At 39.7% G+C, this 17,757-nt stretch overlaps 1 protein-coding gene and 1 pseudogene across 2 annotated transcripts; both read left to right on the top strand.

Moving 5' to 3' along the window:
* The first annotated feature begins 705 nt into the window (after positions 1-705).
* tmlhe (trimethyllysine hydroxylase, epsilon) lies at positions 706-16,838 on the top strand. Of its 2 annotated transcripts, none has more exons than XM_088321415.1 (7): positions 706-1,104; positions 1,190-1,366; positions 7,400-7,679; positions 11,018-11,095; positions 11,170-11,406; positions 13,226-13,364; positions 13,457-16,838. In XM_088321415.1, exons 1-7 carry the CDS (start codon positions 975-977, stop codon positions 13,586-13,588), a joined length of 1,173 nt encoding a protein of 390 aa, XP_088177541.1. In that variant the 5' UTR covers positions 706-974; the 3' UTR covers positions 13,589-16,838. The 2 variants fall into 2 exon arrangements, with proteins under 2 accessions (XP_088177541.1, XP_088177540.1); XM_088321414.1 differs by having other exon boundaries at positions 712-1,104; positions 10,980-11,099; positions 13,457-14,485.
* On the top strand, positions 1,587-1,728 carry LOC148349494 (U2 spliceosomal RNA; annotated as a pseudogene).
* Positions 16,839-17,757: the final 919 nt, after the last annotated feature.

The following is a 17,757-nucleotide window of genomic DNA, read 5'->3' on the forward strand; positions in this document are numbered from 1 at the left end:
AAAAAAAAAGAAAAGAGGGAGAAACAGAGAGAAAAAGAAAGAAAAAAGATAAAAAGAGGTAAAGAAGAGAAACCGAAGAGAGAGACAAAATAGAGAGAGAGAGACCGAAAGGGGGAAAAGAGTAAGAAGGAAAGAGAGCGACAAAAAAGCAAGAACAAAGAGAAAAGAAAAAATAAAGATTAATAAAAAAAGATTCAAAAAGAGAGCAAATCAAAGGAAGGGAGATAAATAAAGACACAAGGAAAGAGACAGAAACATACATACCGCTTTGGCGACATCAAGTGGACATATTTAAAACTGGCCTAAGTGTAACAGTGTAATGCAATAAACAATAGTACATTGTAACAATAGAACAACGAAAATAAGCGCTAACATAGTGATAAACAAGCCTGATGTTTACACAGTGAATTTTTGGATTATTTTTAGTATTATTATTCGTATTACTGTTTTTGTTTTTATTATTAGTGTTCCTACTGGGCCAAGCTGCAAGAATATTGTCAGACATTAAAAAAAAACGGCGTTTCCAGAAATGCTTGCCGACCACTGGACTGCAACCCATAAAACTGTAGGGTCGTCAAGAATGTTGACGACAGGACTCCAACCCATAAAACTGTCGGGTCGTCGAGAATGCTGTCGTCTCTTTCGAGCGGTTTAAAAATGGAATTATGTTCTGTGTCTTTAAATCCTGCCATTGCGCCTACCGGTCGCAAAAATCCGTTTACTTACGCACCCTTGCTCTATCGCCAGGAGTACTTTCTGTTATTACGTGCGAACATGGGAATGTTTAACTAGGGTAATAGATCCAGCTCATCACTTTGATGACAGCAAAGATCAAATTAAGAGACCGTAGTGCAGTTACGTAACTCCTTGGTTCGGTGCTCGCTCGGTCACGTAGCCCCAAGTTTGCACCCAAATCAATTTGGGGGACATTTACAGAACAAAAAACTTCGATCTAAACCTGCGAGGACTCGAATATGATATCCACCCTGTGCGGGCACGTGCGTCAGCGCCTTACGGTTTTCAAGCGGATTTCCTGGAGAGGAAACGGGACGCAAATCCGCGGGTACGCACCGGCAACTCTTCGCACGCTCGATAAGTATCTGGGTAAGTTCCAGCAACACCGGGGCAAGTTTGAAAAAGACGAAAGCGACTGATCATACTGAATAAATGATACAAAATCCATTTGCAGAGCTGCACCACGGCGGGACTCGGATGCTTTTGGACTACGTGTGGTTGAGGGATCACTGCCGCTCCCCTTCATCTTACAACTTCAAAACACACCAGAGGAACTTGGACACCGCCAGTATCGACCTCGAAATTCGCCCTGACCAAGTCCAAGTGGACGATGAGCACCTAGTCATCACTTGTAAGTCACAATTCTTAAGTACGTACACCCCCTTCAAGCCAACGTCATCATCGGATCAGAGCATGATGCGTGAGCATTGTCGACCCAAAAAGCGGGAGTAGCAGCGGGAGTTGAAATGGAGCGAGGGAAGAATTGTATGTTGAGTTGCGTTTTGAGAGTGGCAAGGGTTGTTCTGAATTTGTATACTATCTATGCTCAACAACGTGAATGTTTCATACGGCTATCTGTTGTTTTTGAACTGTGTACTTCATATTCAGCCATGATCTTTGATTTTTGCAATCCAGAGATGGAATAAGAGCTTGCTCTGTCCACTCCACGCATCGGCCCGGTATTGCAGTACCTCCGGGAACGGTGCATTCGCAATGATCGCAGCAAAGCTTTAGGGCTAGGACCTTAGCTTGGCCTTTTGGCTGAGAGTAAGTGTCCCGGCTCCTAGGCTTTGTAGCGTATTATGAACTGACCGATAACTGATAATGGATAATGGATAACGAAGATAGATCAATAACCCTTAAAAACCCCAAAACCCCCGCAAGGGTTGTTCAAACCTCACATTGTGTTTGCTGTTAAACGTCATATTGAAATATAATATTGTGAATGTGCTCGATTGCTGTTGAGATTGTCAAGATTGTTTTCTGTTATTAGTGTCAATAAATTTGTTCAAACCCCCCAAAAAATTATAAAAAAAAGACAAATTCCCCACTTTTTTGAAATCGCAAGAGAAAACAGGCCTTTTCAAAACCGCGTTAAACTGGTAGCCATTTGGAGAACTGACTGGACAGAGGACATCATTAGGAATATCCGTGTCCATTTTCTATGTTTTTGTCAGGAAACGGACCAGTAAGCAGGAAGGCGGAACTCATATGTGTAGACGATCCGTCACTTTAATTAGGAAATAAAAGTTGTCCAACACACAAACAGACCAAAAACAAAACAAAACAGGTTTAAAGGCAATCAAAATTACAAACTAGGCATTACTCAGATCAAACAGGCATGAACAGGTCTTCAACAAGGTAAAGCAATGGTCTGGCAACGGGCAGTCCCAAAAGGAGCGTTTAAGTACTCCAAAAGCAATCAGTCCAATGCGTCTTAGCCGGTGATAAAATCAATACTAGCAGGGCAAACAAGATGTTATTCTCTTAACTATTTGCATGGGCAAATTTCCAATCTAGTTCTCTCAAAAAGTCAATGGTATGGGGTGGGCAATACTGAGGGTATCAATCCAAGTAAATACAGGGTACTATCAATCAATACCGGTCTGATACCGATACTTTTTGCTTGAAAATGACAAGATCGTTAAATAATAATCGAACCCTTCCCTGCTTGAGTACGTTTGTAATTTGGATAAACACTGCACAACGATTTAAGGCAGTAAAACTGTTTCTATCTGTATTCACGCCAATTAATTTATGGACTTTACAAGTATAAACCATAAATAAAAATATTTTTAATACAACTGTTTCAGAACAAAAGCCAATAGCAGCAATTTTACAACAATACACCGTATAACAATGTCAACCAAGACCACTAAAGTATCATCCATTGCACAATATTTTGAAAATAAAGTTAGTCATGCAAATAAAGTGTCAATCGTCTCTCATTGGTCGCTGCTTTTTTCTCTGTTTTTATCATGTGTTTATGTCAATATGTGGTGTTGCCACAATAGTAGACCACTTTACCACACAAATGGCATTGTCCTTTTCCGTAGTTGAAAGAAAGAGATTGTTGCGTGGTGTGGACTATTTGCCCCTTTCATTTTTACATCCTGGTAGGGGTGGGTGCTAAAATTTGGCCCTCTCTTCTGGCAGAATGCAGCTTCAGGCCGGATAGCTAGGTTGGCAAAAAGTGCTTGTAGGTCAAACACTCAGGCATAATCCTATAGAGAGTGGACAATGGCGCTGGGTAAGAGAGAGAGAGAGAGAGAGAGAGAGAGAGAGAGAGAGAGAGAGAGAGAGAGAGAGAGAGAGAGAGAGAGAGAGAGAGAGAGAGAGAGAGAGAGACAGAGAGACAGAGAGAGAGAGAAGGGCTGCACTAGCTACATAGAGAAGTGGCCTTTTGAGGAAAGCGTTTCACCAATAATAGTATCGATCTGATCTGAGTACTTGCTCAGTATCCATAATATCGAAATTTGCGTCGATCCACCTACCCCTATTACGAACGCCTGCTCCCATTTCAAGATTGCTGACGGGCAGGGTTGGGTAGGGTTACTTTAACTGGATTACTTTCAATTACTTTTGGATGACTCTAATACCAAATATGCTAATAAAAGACAAAAGAAACTAAATATGAGTAAAATTACTAAATTTTGTGCAGGCTTGGGGAGTAACGGAATACACGGAACGGCAAAAATGATGTTGGCAAGCTGTTTGGATTTATTTTCATTTTGTTTCTGTCGCATTTTATGTTAGTTTTGCCGGAGTTCAAAGAGATCAAAGCCAGGAGAGAAAGCTTACCACGTGTTGTGAGTCATGATTTTATTCATATTTAGTTTCTTTTGTCTTTTATTAGCATATTTGGTATTGGAGTAATCCAAAAGTTATTGAAAGTAATCCAGTTAAAGTGACCCTATCCAACCCTGCTGACGGGCTACGCCGGCCAAAGGTTTTGGGTATTTTTTTCTGGTCTGACGCAGGGCTTCAGAATTTGGGCGTCAAAATCAGTAAGTGTACACTAGATATCTTGCTGCTGCCAAGCGAGCGTTTCGAGATTAAGCATTTTGAACAGGTTTTGCAATCATCCCTTAACAGCACATTTTATATGCTTCATACAACAAACCTTATATCACGAATACCTTCTTTGATTGAGCAATTAAACAATAAAAAGAAGTAGAAAGTCCAATTTGACGCTAGAATGGTTCAAGCACAGGTGTCCAAACTGCGCGTTTTGGGTCCCGTATACCTTTTCCCAGTTCCACTTTTTTTTTAAACAATTCATTTACTACCAGCCCAAATAAAAAGAATTATTGATATTCAGAGCTGTCAATTGAGTTCAATGAGATACGAATCAAAAGTTTTCACTCTTTAGAATTTTTAAAGTAATTTTTTTTTACTCAACTAATATGTTTTTGTAATAATATTACCTGGACATTTAGAAATGGACAACTAATCTCAAAATACGTAAAAATGATTGTTTCAATAAAAACATACAAATATATGAACAAATAAATAATCTAAGAACTGAATATGTATTTTTTCATTCATTTTGTTATTTAATCTGTAATTATTTTGATATTTTTTCATGTATTTTGTTGTGTTTTTTAACCGTGTACTTTGTCATGTCACAAGTCAAGTCATGTTTATTTGTGACGCCTATAATCACAAGGAGTCTCAAAGGGCTGCACAGACCACATATTATTGCAAACTACAGTATTTAACGGATGCACAGACTATTGCAAACTACAGACTATTATTACACTATCCCCTGATCTAGACTACATACATGAGGGCAAGGAAGAACTCATAAACTGCACGGCGTTCCAAAAGGGAGCCCTTTATAGTCAGAACCTGTAAAATAGTAACATTAATTAATTCATTTATCAAATACTCTTTTATACATTGAAACTAAAGAACAATTTACAGGCTCAATCATTAGTTTAAAAAATAAAAATGCTGTGACTAATAAACAGCTTTTTTCCAAATGACTTATGTACTGTCAAATTATGGTAAATGGTAAATGAAGTGCATTTGTATAGCGCTTTTTATCCACTGAAAACCCCCAAAGCGCTTCACAATGTACGCCACTCTTTACCCATTCACACACACACTCACACGTCGATAACCACGGGCTCAGATAATAAATCGCATTTGCAAACTCAAGGATCTCTTCAGCAAATATTAGTACTGTTCTTTAGAATGTTTTAGTCTTTTTTACAAATAACCAGTACTGTCAAATTATTTTGAAAAAAATCTTGCTGCTATACTGTTTTACACTATAGTGTCTGAAATAATATCAGGATATTATCTTAACTTCAGTTGATATTTTATCGCCATTATGTGGATGTTTTTGGTAAAGCACACATGTGGCATACAAATGCCTTTACTTTCTTTCAGCATGTGGAAAAATCCAACTTTGTGTACGATCAAAAGCATCTTCCTCTGCCTTTTGGTGTCAGGACCAGAACAGGAAACAGGACCCACTCGCGTAACACTTCATCCGTTGGTCGCAGGGAGTAGGTTGCTCAGCCGCGGAAGTGGGACTTTCGTGGCGAGCGATGACGGTGTTGGGAACGGAAAAAGTCGAAATCGAAATCAAACAGATCAAACGCAGGGCTTGCTGTGTAAAAACGGAAATTCACAGACGGACCGACCAAAGGCTACTGTCAAGACAGCGTTTAAATACTGACAGGGAACCAATCTGTCAACAAGCTTCAGCTGGCGCCCAATTAGCCCCACCCGTGGGCGCCAGCTGAAGCTCGGCAACCGTGACAGAAGCTGAGGCCACATTGCGGGGGCCAATTGGGCGCCATGGCAACCGTGACATTTGGTGCTTTTGTTGGTCAAGAGTGTTTCGTTGACATGTTGGCTTTTTGAGAAACTGGAACTTGTGAAATATTTGCCCTTACATTGGTCAAGATGTTTGTGTACAACTCAGACTGCAACGTTATTGACGCACAGAAAGACACAGGCAGAAAAGAGACAGGGCAACTGTTTAGTCAATCAGAACAAAGAACACAGCGCACGATGAAAATCCGAAAAAGTAGTGCAACCGCGAAAAGTAAACCACGATATATCGCGAAGGATTACTGTATGGCTGAAACTTTGACTGATTTAATTACGCTGCTATTGAGTTTTTATGGTACCATGTTTGCACTTTTACTTTGAATGTGTATATTGGGTTATCTATGGGTATTGGGCTTTTATCTACAGTCGTACAGTTGTTCGCAAGAATCTGCGGATACTGACTGGAATCCATGCGACCTTCAACTTTAACAAGATTGCCAGTACTTGCACTGGCCATACAGCCCCACAGCATGTTGGAACCACCACCAAATTTACTGTAGGTAGCAAGTGTTTGTCTTGGAATGCTGTTTTCATCTTCTGCCATGCATACCGCCCCTTGTTATGTTCAAATAACTCAATTTTAGTTTCATCAGTCCAGAGCACCTTATTCCAAAATGAAGCTGGCTTGTCCAAATGTGTTTTAGCATACCTCAAGCGACTCTGTTTGTGGCATGTGTGCAGAAAAGGCTTCTGCCGCATTACTCTCCCATACAGCATCTCCCTGTGCAAAGTGCGCTGAATCGTTGAACGATGCGCAGTGACACATATGCAGCAAGATTATGTAGTTGGAGCTGGTCTGTGGGATGAGTTTGACTGTTCTCACCATCCTTCGCCTTTGCTTATCTGAGATTTTTCTTGGCCTGCCACTCCGTGCCTTAACTAGAATTGTGCCTGTGGTTTCCATTTACTCACTATGTTCCCTACAGTGGAAATTGAGAGCTGAAATCTCTGAGCTTGCTTTTTGTATCCGTCCCTTAAACCATGATTTTGAACAATTTTTGTTTTCAGGTCATTTGAAAGTTGTTCTTAGGCTCCCATGTTGCCACTCTTCAGAGAAGATGCAAAAAGAAGAACAACTTGCAACTGGCCGCCTTAAATACCCTTTCTCATGATTGGCTTCACTGTGTATTTAGGTCTAGGGTCAATGAGCTGACCAAACAAATTTTGTGTTCCAATAATTAGTGCTAAAGGTATTCAAATCAATAAAACAACAAGGGTGCCCAAATTTATGCACCTACCTACTTTTGTTTAAGTAATTATTGCGCACTTTCTGTAAATCCTATAAACTTCATTTCACTTCTCAGATATCACTGTGTTTGTCTGCTATTTGATATATATAACTGACATTGCTGATCTGGAACAACCAATGATTTATAAAGGAAAATCTTGAAAATGATCAGGGGTGCCCAAACTTTTGCATAAGACTGTATATCTATTCTGAATATTTATGGATCTTTGTATTTTCTTTTAACTGTGAATGGATGACTGGATGCTCCAAACGAAGTTTCTGAACTCTGAATTTTTGTATACATTCCAGGGCCAGGTGGTCACATATCGAAGTACAACCTTAACTGGTTGGCTGAGAACAGCTACGAGGGGAAGAAGCGTAGCGTGGTCCAGCCGCGTGTCCTCTGGACGGCAGCTAGCTATAAGGACGGGTGCGTTCCCTCGTCCAGATGGGAATCGTTCATGAGCAGCGACGCTGAACTGAAAACCTTCTTGCACAACTATCTTCTGTACGGGATCGCTTTTGTAGATGACGTCCCGGCTACGGTTGAAGCCACGGAGGCAGTCACTCAGAGGGTTAGTCTGATCAGGTAGGATGTACATTTTCAAACGGTTGTGCCATTTTTAAAGTTTGCTTAAAGCCCTGCGCAGATTTGAAAGCATATTTGGGCGAATTTGGTGATTGATACAATTTTTCTGCAAAACGGGTGGAGGATACTGGTAATTTTGTTATAACATGGATTTTTATACAGTAATCCCTTGTTTTTTTGCGGGGGTTGCTTTTCAAAAACATCCCGCAATAGTCAAAACCCGCGGAGTAAAAACATTTATTTATTTAATATCAGCAGCATATAATATATACAACTACCAAAATAGCCACTATAGATCTTCAAATAAATACAGAACTCAGAATTGTTGTTGAATGAATGTTCTTTATTGTCTAAGTACACTAAATTGGAGTTATTCTCCTTTCAGTGTAAGAAAGCCATGTAGAAAGCAGCTCGCAAGCTGCACGCTAGCATCTGGGATCTTCGGTGTGAGCCAGGTCTTTGTGATAATTAAAGTACAACAGTCAAAAATGTAGTTGTAGAGTTGTAGCCCCAGGTCAACTGTTTCATTGGTAACGGATCTGGAGTTGATGAGATACAGTCTCGGCTGAGTTGGCTTGTGAGAGTTGTTACGTCAACGCAGCATTTAGCCGGACATGCGGCCATGATTTTGCCTTCTTTATGGACATCGCGTCCATCTCTTCCCGGACCCGATAACAATCCACAGAGCACCCAGTGGTGATCAGGATTTCTTTTTGCTCTTGTGACTATCTTCATAGTCTGATCTAGTCTAAGAATTTATTTTCAATGTAACGAGTTTGACCCGCAGCATACACCAGTGTTGGGTCTAAAACGACCACTTAAGTGTGGGAGAAGTAAAAAAATATTGGCTCACCGTAGAAGGAAGTTCAGGCAAAGACTTTTTTAGTTTTTTACAACTGCAGTTGGAGAAGGACCGGGAGGAGCGGATAATTTACTCGCTTTCGTCTCGCTGGCCATGCTCCTTCTGGCTTTTCCCCAGCCTGCCTTTGTGTTTTATTGAAACAAGAAGACATGCAAAAGTACTGGTATGTTGAGACAAAAGGCAAAAGACATAAGACCACCCCCCAACACCTTTAAACAAAGACAGGAAGACTAAGAGACAACAAAAGGAATATCAAACAGATTAGAAATACACACCATGGGTAAATATTTTTAGTGCCACTTTACAACCAGCCTATCAGAATCACACACACAGACAGTCACGCGCACCCAAAACACAGCCCTCACCGACTTGCCCACTTGATATCATTCCCTGGGTGTTGTCTACTGCATAACACAATGCTTGATGACAATGCTTGTAAACTGCTATAAATTGAGGGATTACTGTACAACCGTAATTGCACAATCATTGACCAGTCAAAAATATTGCCGACCACGATCGCAAAACATTGAATGAAACCACATCTCAAAACATGTATGCTCTGTTTTACTTACAATATTCAAATCACTTGCGCGAACGTTGTACAATAATTACGGTATTTCTCTATGGGTTCCTCTTCATTGCTTTCCTCGCCCACACCGAAAGGTGTGTTAAGTGTCAATCTAAAAAGAAGCAACAGATTTTTGTTCAGGAACAGTAACAATGCATTTCTGCTTACAGCTCGTTGCTCTGGGCAGGGTGAGATTTTTTCATGATTTTATTTAACTGTGTGGTGTTGCATACATGGCAACATTTTGACATTAAAATGTTGTTGATTTTATCACACACTCTATGCGGAAAACATGATCCATCTAAAAAAATCTAAAAAAAAAAAAAACAATAAACTTCTTTGAAAGCAGAAGTGGAAAACTTTTAGCAAAACAGTAATCAAAAGTGATCGTTTGAGTGGTTTATTCAAGACTTAGCGTTGTTTCGAAATAAAGCAGCCATAGACTTAAATACTCGTCTCGAGTAAAGATTTTTGGTTGGCCTCTTTAAAATGGAGAAAAACGGTAGTCTAACACATCAATCCATAGAGCTAGTGAATATGCAAAGGCGCAACAATAATCATGACATTATATTATGAAATGGATGTCCATAATACATTATTATTTAGTTACGAAATCGGGGTTTTTACGAGTGCTTGAAATCCTTAAAAATGCTTTAATTTTAATGTGTTTTCAAGGTTTGTATTGTGCTTGAATTTTGGGTGAAGTGCTTGCGAATGCTTGAAATTGTTACTGTGTTTCTCAACAAGTGTGCTTAAATATCATACAGACACTGCTCTCTGGTAGCTCTGCTTAGCCATTGCATTTCTCTCTCCTTTGTGGTTAACTGCAGCTGGCATTAGTTTGTACGGCTATGGAGCGTCATAGCCCCCTACGGGTTGCGCCTAGGAGGACTGGTACATTCTACACCTCAACAATGAAATGTATATTCCTGCAAGGGTTACTCATCAATTATGGTCTTGTATCATGGGCAATGCAAACATTTAAGGTAGCATAAAGGATAGAACTTCCTGCAACCAAAATATAAGGTAGACATTACTGTCATTTTTACCTAACATCTATATATTTCCAATTTCCTCAAACTCTAAAAATCAGATGTCTTTTTAAATGAACACGCAGGATTAAAAATCCCAATTGGCCCCGCCCTTGGTGCGCCAGCTGCGGCTCATTGACAGATTGGCTTTCCGTCTATTTAAGCTCAGTGCTCTTATTCTTTCATTCTGTCAACGAACCTCTGCCCCGCATGACGTCAGTTTTGACTCGGTCCTGTTTCCTGTTGGTATTCCCTGTCCGGTATTGTTCCCGTTTATTTTTGTCCTGTTAATATCGGTTTCAAGTTTCGTTCCCGTCTATTTTTGTCCTGTTCATTATTCTCTCCAGTTTTTGTTCCCGTCTAGTTTATCCTGTTTATTTTAAATATCCTGTTTCATTATCAATCCTGTCCGTCCCGTCCTGTCCCGTCCGGTATCGACCCCATCTGTCCGCTATCTACTCGGGCAATTGGTATCGATCTCGTGGGCCTCTGGCTTCGTATCATTCCACGCCAGACTGCTCCCCATTTCGCGTAAAATAAAAGACTTGTGTAAGAAAAGTCACGCGTTTGGGTCCTGATCCTGCTCTGGTTCATGACACGCATATATAAATCACAGATATTATTGTGACTCTGCAAAATAAATGAATCACACAGGATATTTTCTTTTAATTGTAGTGTACAAATTTAAAAAATGGCTTTTAAAATGCTTGAAACTGGCCATTAGAAAGAGGTACAAACCTTCAATATTTGTTTTAAGTTCATTTTTTATTCATTTTATTGTGGCTCTCTTGGGCTTCCATAGCTCACCGCCAATGTTTTCTAACTTGCTGATCCAAAAGGGAGACCACATACGGCCGAATATGGTGCTTTACTGCAGATTTCGCCCGAGGAGACACGGCCTACAGCCAGGAAGCCCTCGACGGCCACACCGACACGTCGTACTTTCACGAACCCTGTGGGTAAGTGGGAGGGCGGCACATTAGCTCGACATATCCGACAAGGTGTCATAACGTTTCCTTTCCCTTGCAGGATTCAGGTTTTTCACTGCCTGAAGCACGAAGGTAGCGGAGGTAGAAACCTGCTCGTTGATGGTTTCCACGCAGCGGAAGCTGTTCGCCAGAAGTCCCCGGAACATTTTGAGCTACTGTGTCGCACGCCGCTCCGTCACGAATTTGTCGAGCGCACCGCCAGTCACCAGAACCACATGATAGGAATTGGTCCTGTTCTGAATGTCTATCCTTGGAATAATGAAGTTTATTTGATCCGGTATGTTAATAATGATATCGTATTTTCCACACTACAAAGCACACCAGATTATAAAGCAGTTAAAAAACTGCTAAACCTATCAGAATGCAATATGCATATCAGTGTTTGTTTGTTCCATGAACTAGTGGTTCAATGGTAAAGTATTGCTCTGAGACCGCTTCCTCACGGTTTGATTCCCGTTGCATATTTGGCCAGCGACACTTATCGGCTGATCAATCTTTACATTGTTACCGTAACTGTTCAAAGAGACCAATGATAATACTCAGATATACACTATAGCTCTTACTGTGGTCTTAATTTTATGCTCCTTATATTCTGGTGACTTATGTATGAAGAATGAATGGCAAAAGACTAGTTTTTGGAGGGGTGCTTATAATCCGGTAAACCTATATTTCAGAAAATACGGTAAGATAAAAAAACAAAACAAATGTTATGATACATAGGCTAAAATATCTCCAAGGTAGATCTTGGAGACTGGCATAAGTTGTAATGTATGCTTCAATTTGGGAGTTAACACAGCTTTGTTTTGACCTGGGTTAAAGCTTTAACTTAAGAATAATTTGACATTGAAAAGAGAGCTTTGAGACTGGCGTGAATTGTAATTTAAGCCTTAATTTGGGATCTTGAATTTAAGAGTAATTTTGTCATGAACCAGATAAGGATCAGGACCCAAACGCGTGACGTTTCTCACGCAAGCCTTTTATTTCAAGGGAAATGGGCAGTCATGCACGTTAGGCAGCAGTCTGGCGTGAAATGATAGGAAGCCAGAGGCCGACCAGATCGATACCAATTGCCGGAGTAGATATCGGACAGAAGGGGTCGATACCGGACGGGACGGGACAGACAGGATTGATATCAAAACAGGATATCGAAATAAAACAGGACAAACTAAATGGCAACGAAAACTGGATAGAATAATAAACAGAACCAAAATAGACGGGAGCGAAACTGGAAACCGATATTAAACAACCCAAAAATAAACGGGAACAATACCAGGCAGGGAATTCCAACAGGAAACAGGACCGAGTCAAAACCCACGTCTTGCGGGGCAGAGGTTCGTTGACAGACTAACACACAAAGAGTGAAAGCGCTGAGCTTAAATAGACAGAAAGCCAGTCCATCAATAAGCTGCAGCTGGCGCCACATGGGCGGGGCCAATTGGGCGCCATGGCAACCATGACAAATTTGAAATTGAAAATGTCAAAATAGAGCGACAGGTATGTTTGCAACTTCTGCCTTTATTTCTAGTGCCATCTCGGCTTAAACCCTAACTTTACCTGAAGCTCGAACTAAAATATTTCCAAGGTAGAGCTTAGAGACTGTCATAAATTGTATTTTAAGTTTTAATTTGGGATTTAACTCAGCTTTTAAGTTTTAAACTGGGTTAAGGCTTTACCGTAAGAGTAATTTGATATTGAAAATTTCCAAATAGAGCAACAGGTATGTTGGCAACTTCTGATATCATTTTTCGTGCCATCTAGGTTAAAACCCTAACTTTACCTATAGATCTAACTAAAATAATTCCAAGGTAGAGCTTGGAGACTGGCGTAAGTTGTGCTATAAGCTTCATTTTGCGAGTTAAAACAGATTTAAGTTTTGATCTCGGTTAAGGTTTTAAATTAAGAGTAATTTTGACAATGAAAATGCCAAAATCGAGCAACAGGTATGTTCGCAACTTCTGATTTAATTTCTACTGCCATCTAGGTTAAAACCCTAACTTTACCTGAAGCTCTAACTTGTGCTGGAGTCCAAAACGCTTAGAAAGTGCCACAAACATTAACACTGAGTTAAAGCAGTTTTTCTTCTCATTTTCAACCAGTTACAACAACTATGACCGATCGGTTATCAACACCGTCCCTCACGACCTCGTCCGTCACTGGTATGAAGCCCATCGAAAGCTGACCGAGGAACTGAGACGACCAGAGAATGAGTTGTGGGTTAAACTCACCCCGGGAAAAGTAAGAACGTTCCTCGTTGGTATGGAAAGGCGGCCACAATGCTAAAATCCTCTTCTGTGTCCCACCCCCCCTTTTTTTATATTTTTTATCAGGTCATTTTTATTGATAACTGGCGGGTCATGCATGGCAGGGAAGCATTCACCGGAGTGAGGCAGCTGTGTGGATGCTATTTGAGCAGGGACGACGTTCTCAGCAAAGCAAGGGGCTTTGGACTTCAAGCATGAACCGGACTTTAGAGCAGTGGCGGGCCGTGCATTTTACACTTAGGCCTTTAGTAGTGCTACGTTTTAATCAATCCAACCCTTGAAAACGATTCCATGGCTGTAAAACATTTACTGCTGCTACAACGGTGACACATATAAAACAACAGGGTTGTGTAGGGTTACTTTAACTTGATTACTTTCAATTACTTTTGGATTGCTACAATACCAAATATGCTAATAAAAGACAAAATAAACTAAATATGAATAAAATGATGACTCACAACACGTGGTAAGCTTTCTCTCCTGGCTTTGATCTCCGGCAAAACTAACATAAAATGCGACAGAAACAAAATGAAAATAAATCCAAACAGCTTGCCAACATCATTTTTGCTGTTCCATGTATTCCGTTACTCCCTAAGCCTGCACAAATTTAGTAATTTTATTCATATTTAGTTTCCTTTGGCTTTTATTATCATATTTGGTATTGGAGTAATCCAAAAGTAATTGAAAGTAATCAAGTTAAAGTAACTCTACCCAACCATGTAAAACAAGCAAAAATATTAACCTCGTAAAATTGCACTATCCATCCACCCATCCATTATCTGCACCGCTTATCCTCAGTAGGGTCGCGGGGGTCCTGGAGCCCATCCCAGCTATCTTCGGGCATTGAGTAGGGTACACCGTGAACTGGTTGCCAGCCAGTCGCAACCAGTGTTTTCTGTTATATTTCTGGCATAGCTTTATTCGATTTAGGGCTGAAAATGTCCGTTCGACAGAAATAGTGGAGACAAAGATATTTTTCTTCACATTTTTGTTGTAATACTTCTGTTGTCGCCCCCTAGCCAATCATAGTTTGTGAAACTGCAGACGTTTCCTTAGACTTTCTAGAATGAAATGAAATGAAATGGTCTGCATTTATATAGCGCTTTTCAAGTCAGTTACTTCCCAAAGCGCTTTACAATGTGCTCCACATTTCCCAATAGCGGCCTTGCAGCCATGTAAGGCGCTAACCTGCTTATTGGGGGTATTAGGGGTTCAGTGTCTTACCCGAGGACACTTCGACATGTAACACGGACGAGCCGGGATTCGAACTGGGATCCCTTGATCCCAAGACGAGCACTCTACCTCCTGAGCCACTGCCGCCCCAGAAGGCTATGGCTGCGCCAACTCTGAATCTGATTGGCTAAACCAACAACCTAGGCGTCACTCTTTTTATGCCATAGGGCCTGCAGTGTTGATTGAGAAGGCCTCTGTGTACATTTCTGACTCTGGCAATAAGTAATAGCTGAAATGTGTTTGGTTAAAAGCTTAAATTAAAAAAACACATATATTGAATGAGCTGGAAAATTAGAGGAAAAGCAATGGAATAAACCTAAAAGACCTTTTGGAATTATTTAGATATTTTTATGGCCAGCAGTGAGGGCTTTGCAGGCCCCGACAACTCACCACTGTTGCATGCTGAGGTTTATCCCCATGTAGGTTTGAGATCAGGGGATGGAGCAATGATGGTTTGTAGTCTGCACAGCCCTTTGAGACTTCTTGCGATTTCAGGGTATAGAAATAAACATGACTTTACCGAAATAGGTTCATCACTTTGCATCCAATAAAGTTAGCTTAAAGAGACAGTATGTATGTGATCACTAGATGCAGCTGTATTTAAAGAATGCATCTGTATATGATAGTTCATCTATTTATGTTTAGAATTTAAATAACTACAGTATTGTCTTTTTTAAATTATTGACTTTTTAACCACTAGGAGGCCTTAATAATACATTTTGTTTCTCTTTAAACGGTGAAAGCATTAAAGCAGGGGTCTCAAACTCAATTGACTTGGCCGCCCCTAAAGCTCGGGTCAGGGTGAGGTAGGGCCAAACGGGGTTTTCTACAAAAAACGCTGATTAAAAACATTCTACTGTTCTTAAATATCTTTTAAAATAAGTATTAATACACTGTGAAAAGTGAACCACGTTATAGTGGGGGATTACTGTACTCGTAGAATGAAATATTTGTATTAATTTAGGGAGTTGACATCTTCCTGCTATGTGTAAAAAAAGACGTATGAAAAAACTGGCAAAAAAAGGGTGTTTTGGTCACTTTGAGTCTTCGTAGACTGTATTTTTTTTGTGTGTTTTTAACACTTGTTTTCAGTTATGTAAGGGGTCTCCAATCTTTTCTACTGCTTTTTGTTTCTTATTAGCGCAAAGGGCACCCAGTTTGCTAGGCATTTTTAAAATTACAACCTAGCTAGATAGCTTGCTAAATAGCTAAGACAAGTAGCTTGAACGTTAGCTCGAAAGGTAAACTAAAAAAAACTAAAAGGAAGCTAGATAGCTAGCTAAAAGAGTAAATAACTGTCTAAATACTCAGATAGAAAGCTAAACAAGCTAGCGAGAAAGGGCTAAAATTTAGCTTGATAACTAGAAAAATAGCTAGATGGCATGCAAAAACTAAAAATCAATCAGATAACCTGCCTTTAGCTTAAACGGTGGGGAAATAGCTAGCTAGAAAACTGAAAAGGTAGCCTGATAGCTAGCAAAACAAAACTTTTTTTCGCTCATTCTCTTCATAAAATCCATTGAAATTTAGTTGTCGTATTTCCTGTAAAACAAATCAAGAAAAGATAAATAAATATATTTGTTCAGTACATGAATAGATTCTCATTCTATTCTTGTATTATTAGTTAGGAATAGTTATCAATACTTTAATAGATTTTTGTCCATGAAACCCATAATCTGGAATTTATTTATTTATTACTATGTGTTTCAGTTGGTTGGTTGAATCCCTTAGCCACACAGGTCTTAGGGGCACCATTTCCTTTGGTGTGTCTTGGGCAAGTACAGTCTCGTGCCGCCCATCCCACTCCAGACCAACATAAGTTTCCATCTTGTCTCGAAATAGGGACCGCCACGTGTCAGGTGAATGTGCTAACCACTGCACTATAGAAACGGCCAAATTGATTCTTAAAAATATGATATTTTTAATTTGTAAACCAATAGAAAAATATAATTTTACTAGAAAATCACAATGAAAGAGCTATTTTCAGAACAGGTACGTGGGCCTGTCAACTGTCCTTCGGGGACACTTTGGTCCCACGCTCACCAAGTTGGAGACCACTGCACTATATGATACAGCAACATCTAGTGGTCAAATCATGCACACTATCCTCTTACTTTATTTTGCAGTATTTGTTTAATATTTTGTGAAATTGTTGATTCGACACGTTTTGAAGTTCCCCCTAGTGTGAATAACAATAAAATACTTGCTGAAATTATTTGCGACCAATAACGTCATTTGTATGGAGTCTGTGCAACTGTTTGCAAATACATTTATTTAACCAATGACGCCCCCTGCTGGGTTTATTGCTGACTCACAGTACAGTATGAGCAGGGTTGGGTAGGGTTACTTTAACTTGATTACTTTCCATTACTTTTGGATTACTCCAATACCAAAAATGCTAATAAAAGACAAAAGAAACTAAATATGAATACATTTTGTGCAGGCTTGGGGAGTAACGGAAAATGATGTTGGCAAGCTGTTTGGATTTATTTTCATTTTGTTTCTGTCGCATTTTATGTTAGTTTTGCCGGAGATCAAAGAGATCAAAGCCAGGAGAGAAAGCTTACCACGTGTTGTGAGTCATAATTCTATTCATATTTAGTTTCTTTTGTCTTTTATTAGCATATTTGGTATTGGAGTAATCCAAAAGTAATTGAAAGTAATCAAGTTAAAGTAACTCTACCCAACCCTGAGTATGAGGTAGGAAGGGAAAGTTCGTCATTTTCTACCTTTTTAGTTAGAGCTGAAACCAGGGCCGTAGCTCCTCAAATGCACATTACACACACTGTTTAGGGCATCAAGTGCCCAGGAGGGCACAGAAAAAAATCAGGGTCAATATGCCTTTTTTTATGGATTCCGTGTTGTTGATTTTGAATATGTTGATTACAGTATGTAAGTAGAATTATCTGGGGTTTTTTTTTTAGATCTGAAAATATTCTAATTTATGTTGTTTTTTTGCAGGATAATGTTTTTTCACAAATCGTTTTTTAAAGTTTATTCTTTTCATAGCTTAATTGCTGTTGCCCTGAAAAGTCAATATATTTACATTTTTCTGTCTTGTTCTTTTCAGAAATTCTGAGATGCTTGACTTTTAATCTGCTCAGTATAAAAAAAGTTGAAATGAGTTAAAAGTT

The sequence above is a fragment of the Urocampus carinirostris genome, chromosome 17 (assembly GCF_059441175.1).
Source record: "Urocampus carinirostris isolate Australia breed hairy pipefish chromosome 17, RoL_Ucar_1.0, whole genome shotgun sequence".
Taxonomy (NCBI): domain Eukaryota; kingdom Metazoa; phylum Chordata; class Actinopteri; order Syngnathiformes; family Syngnathidae; genus Urocampus; species Urocampus carinirostris.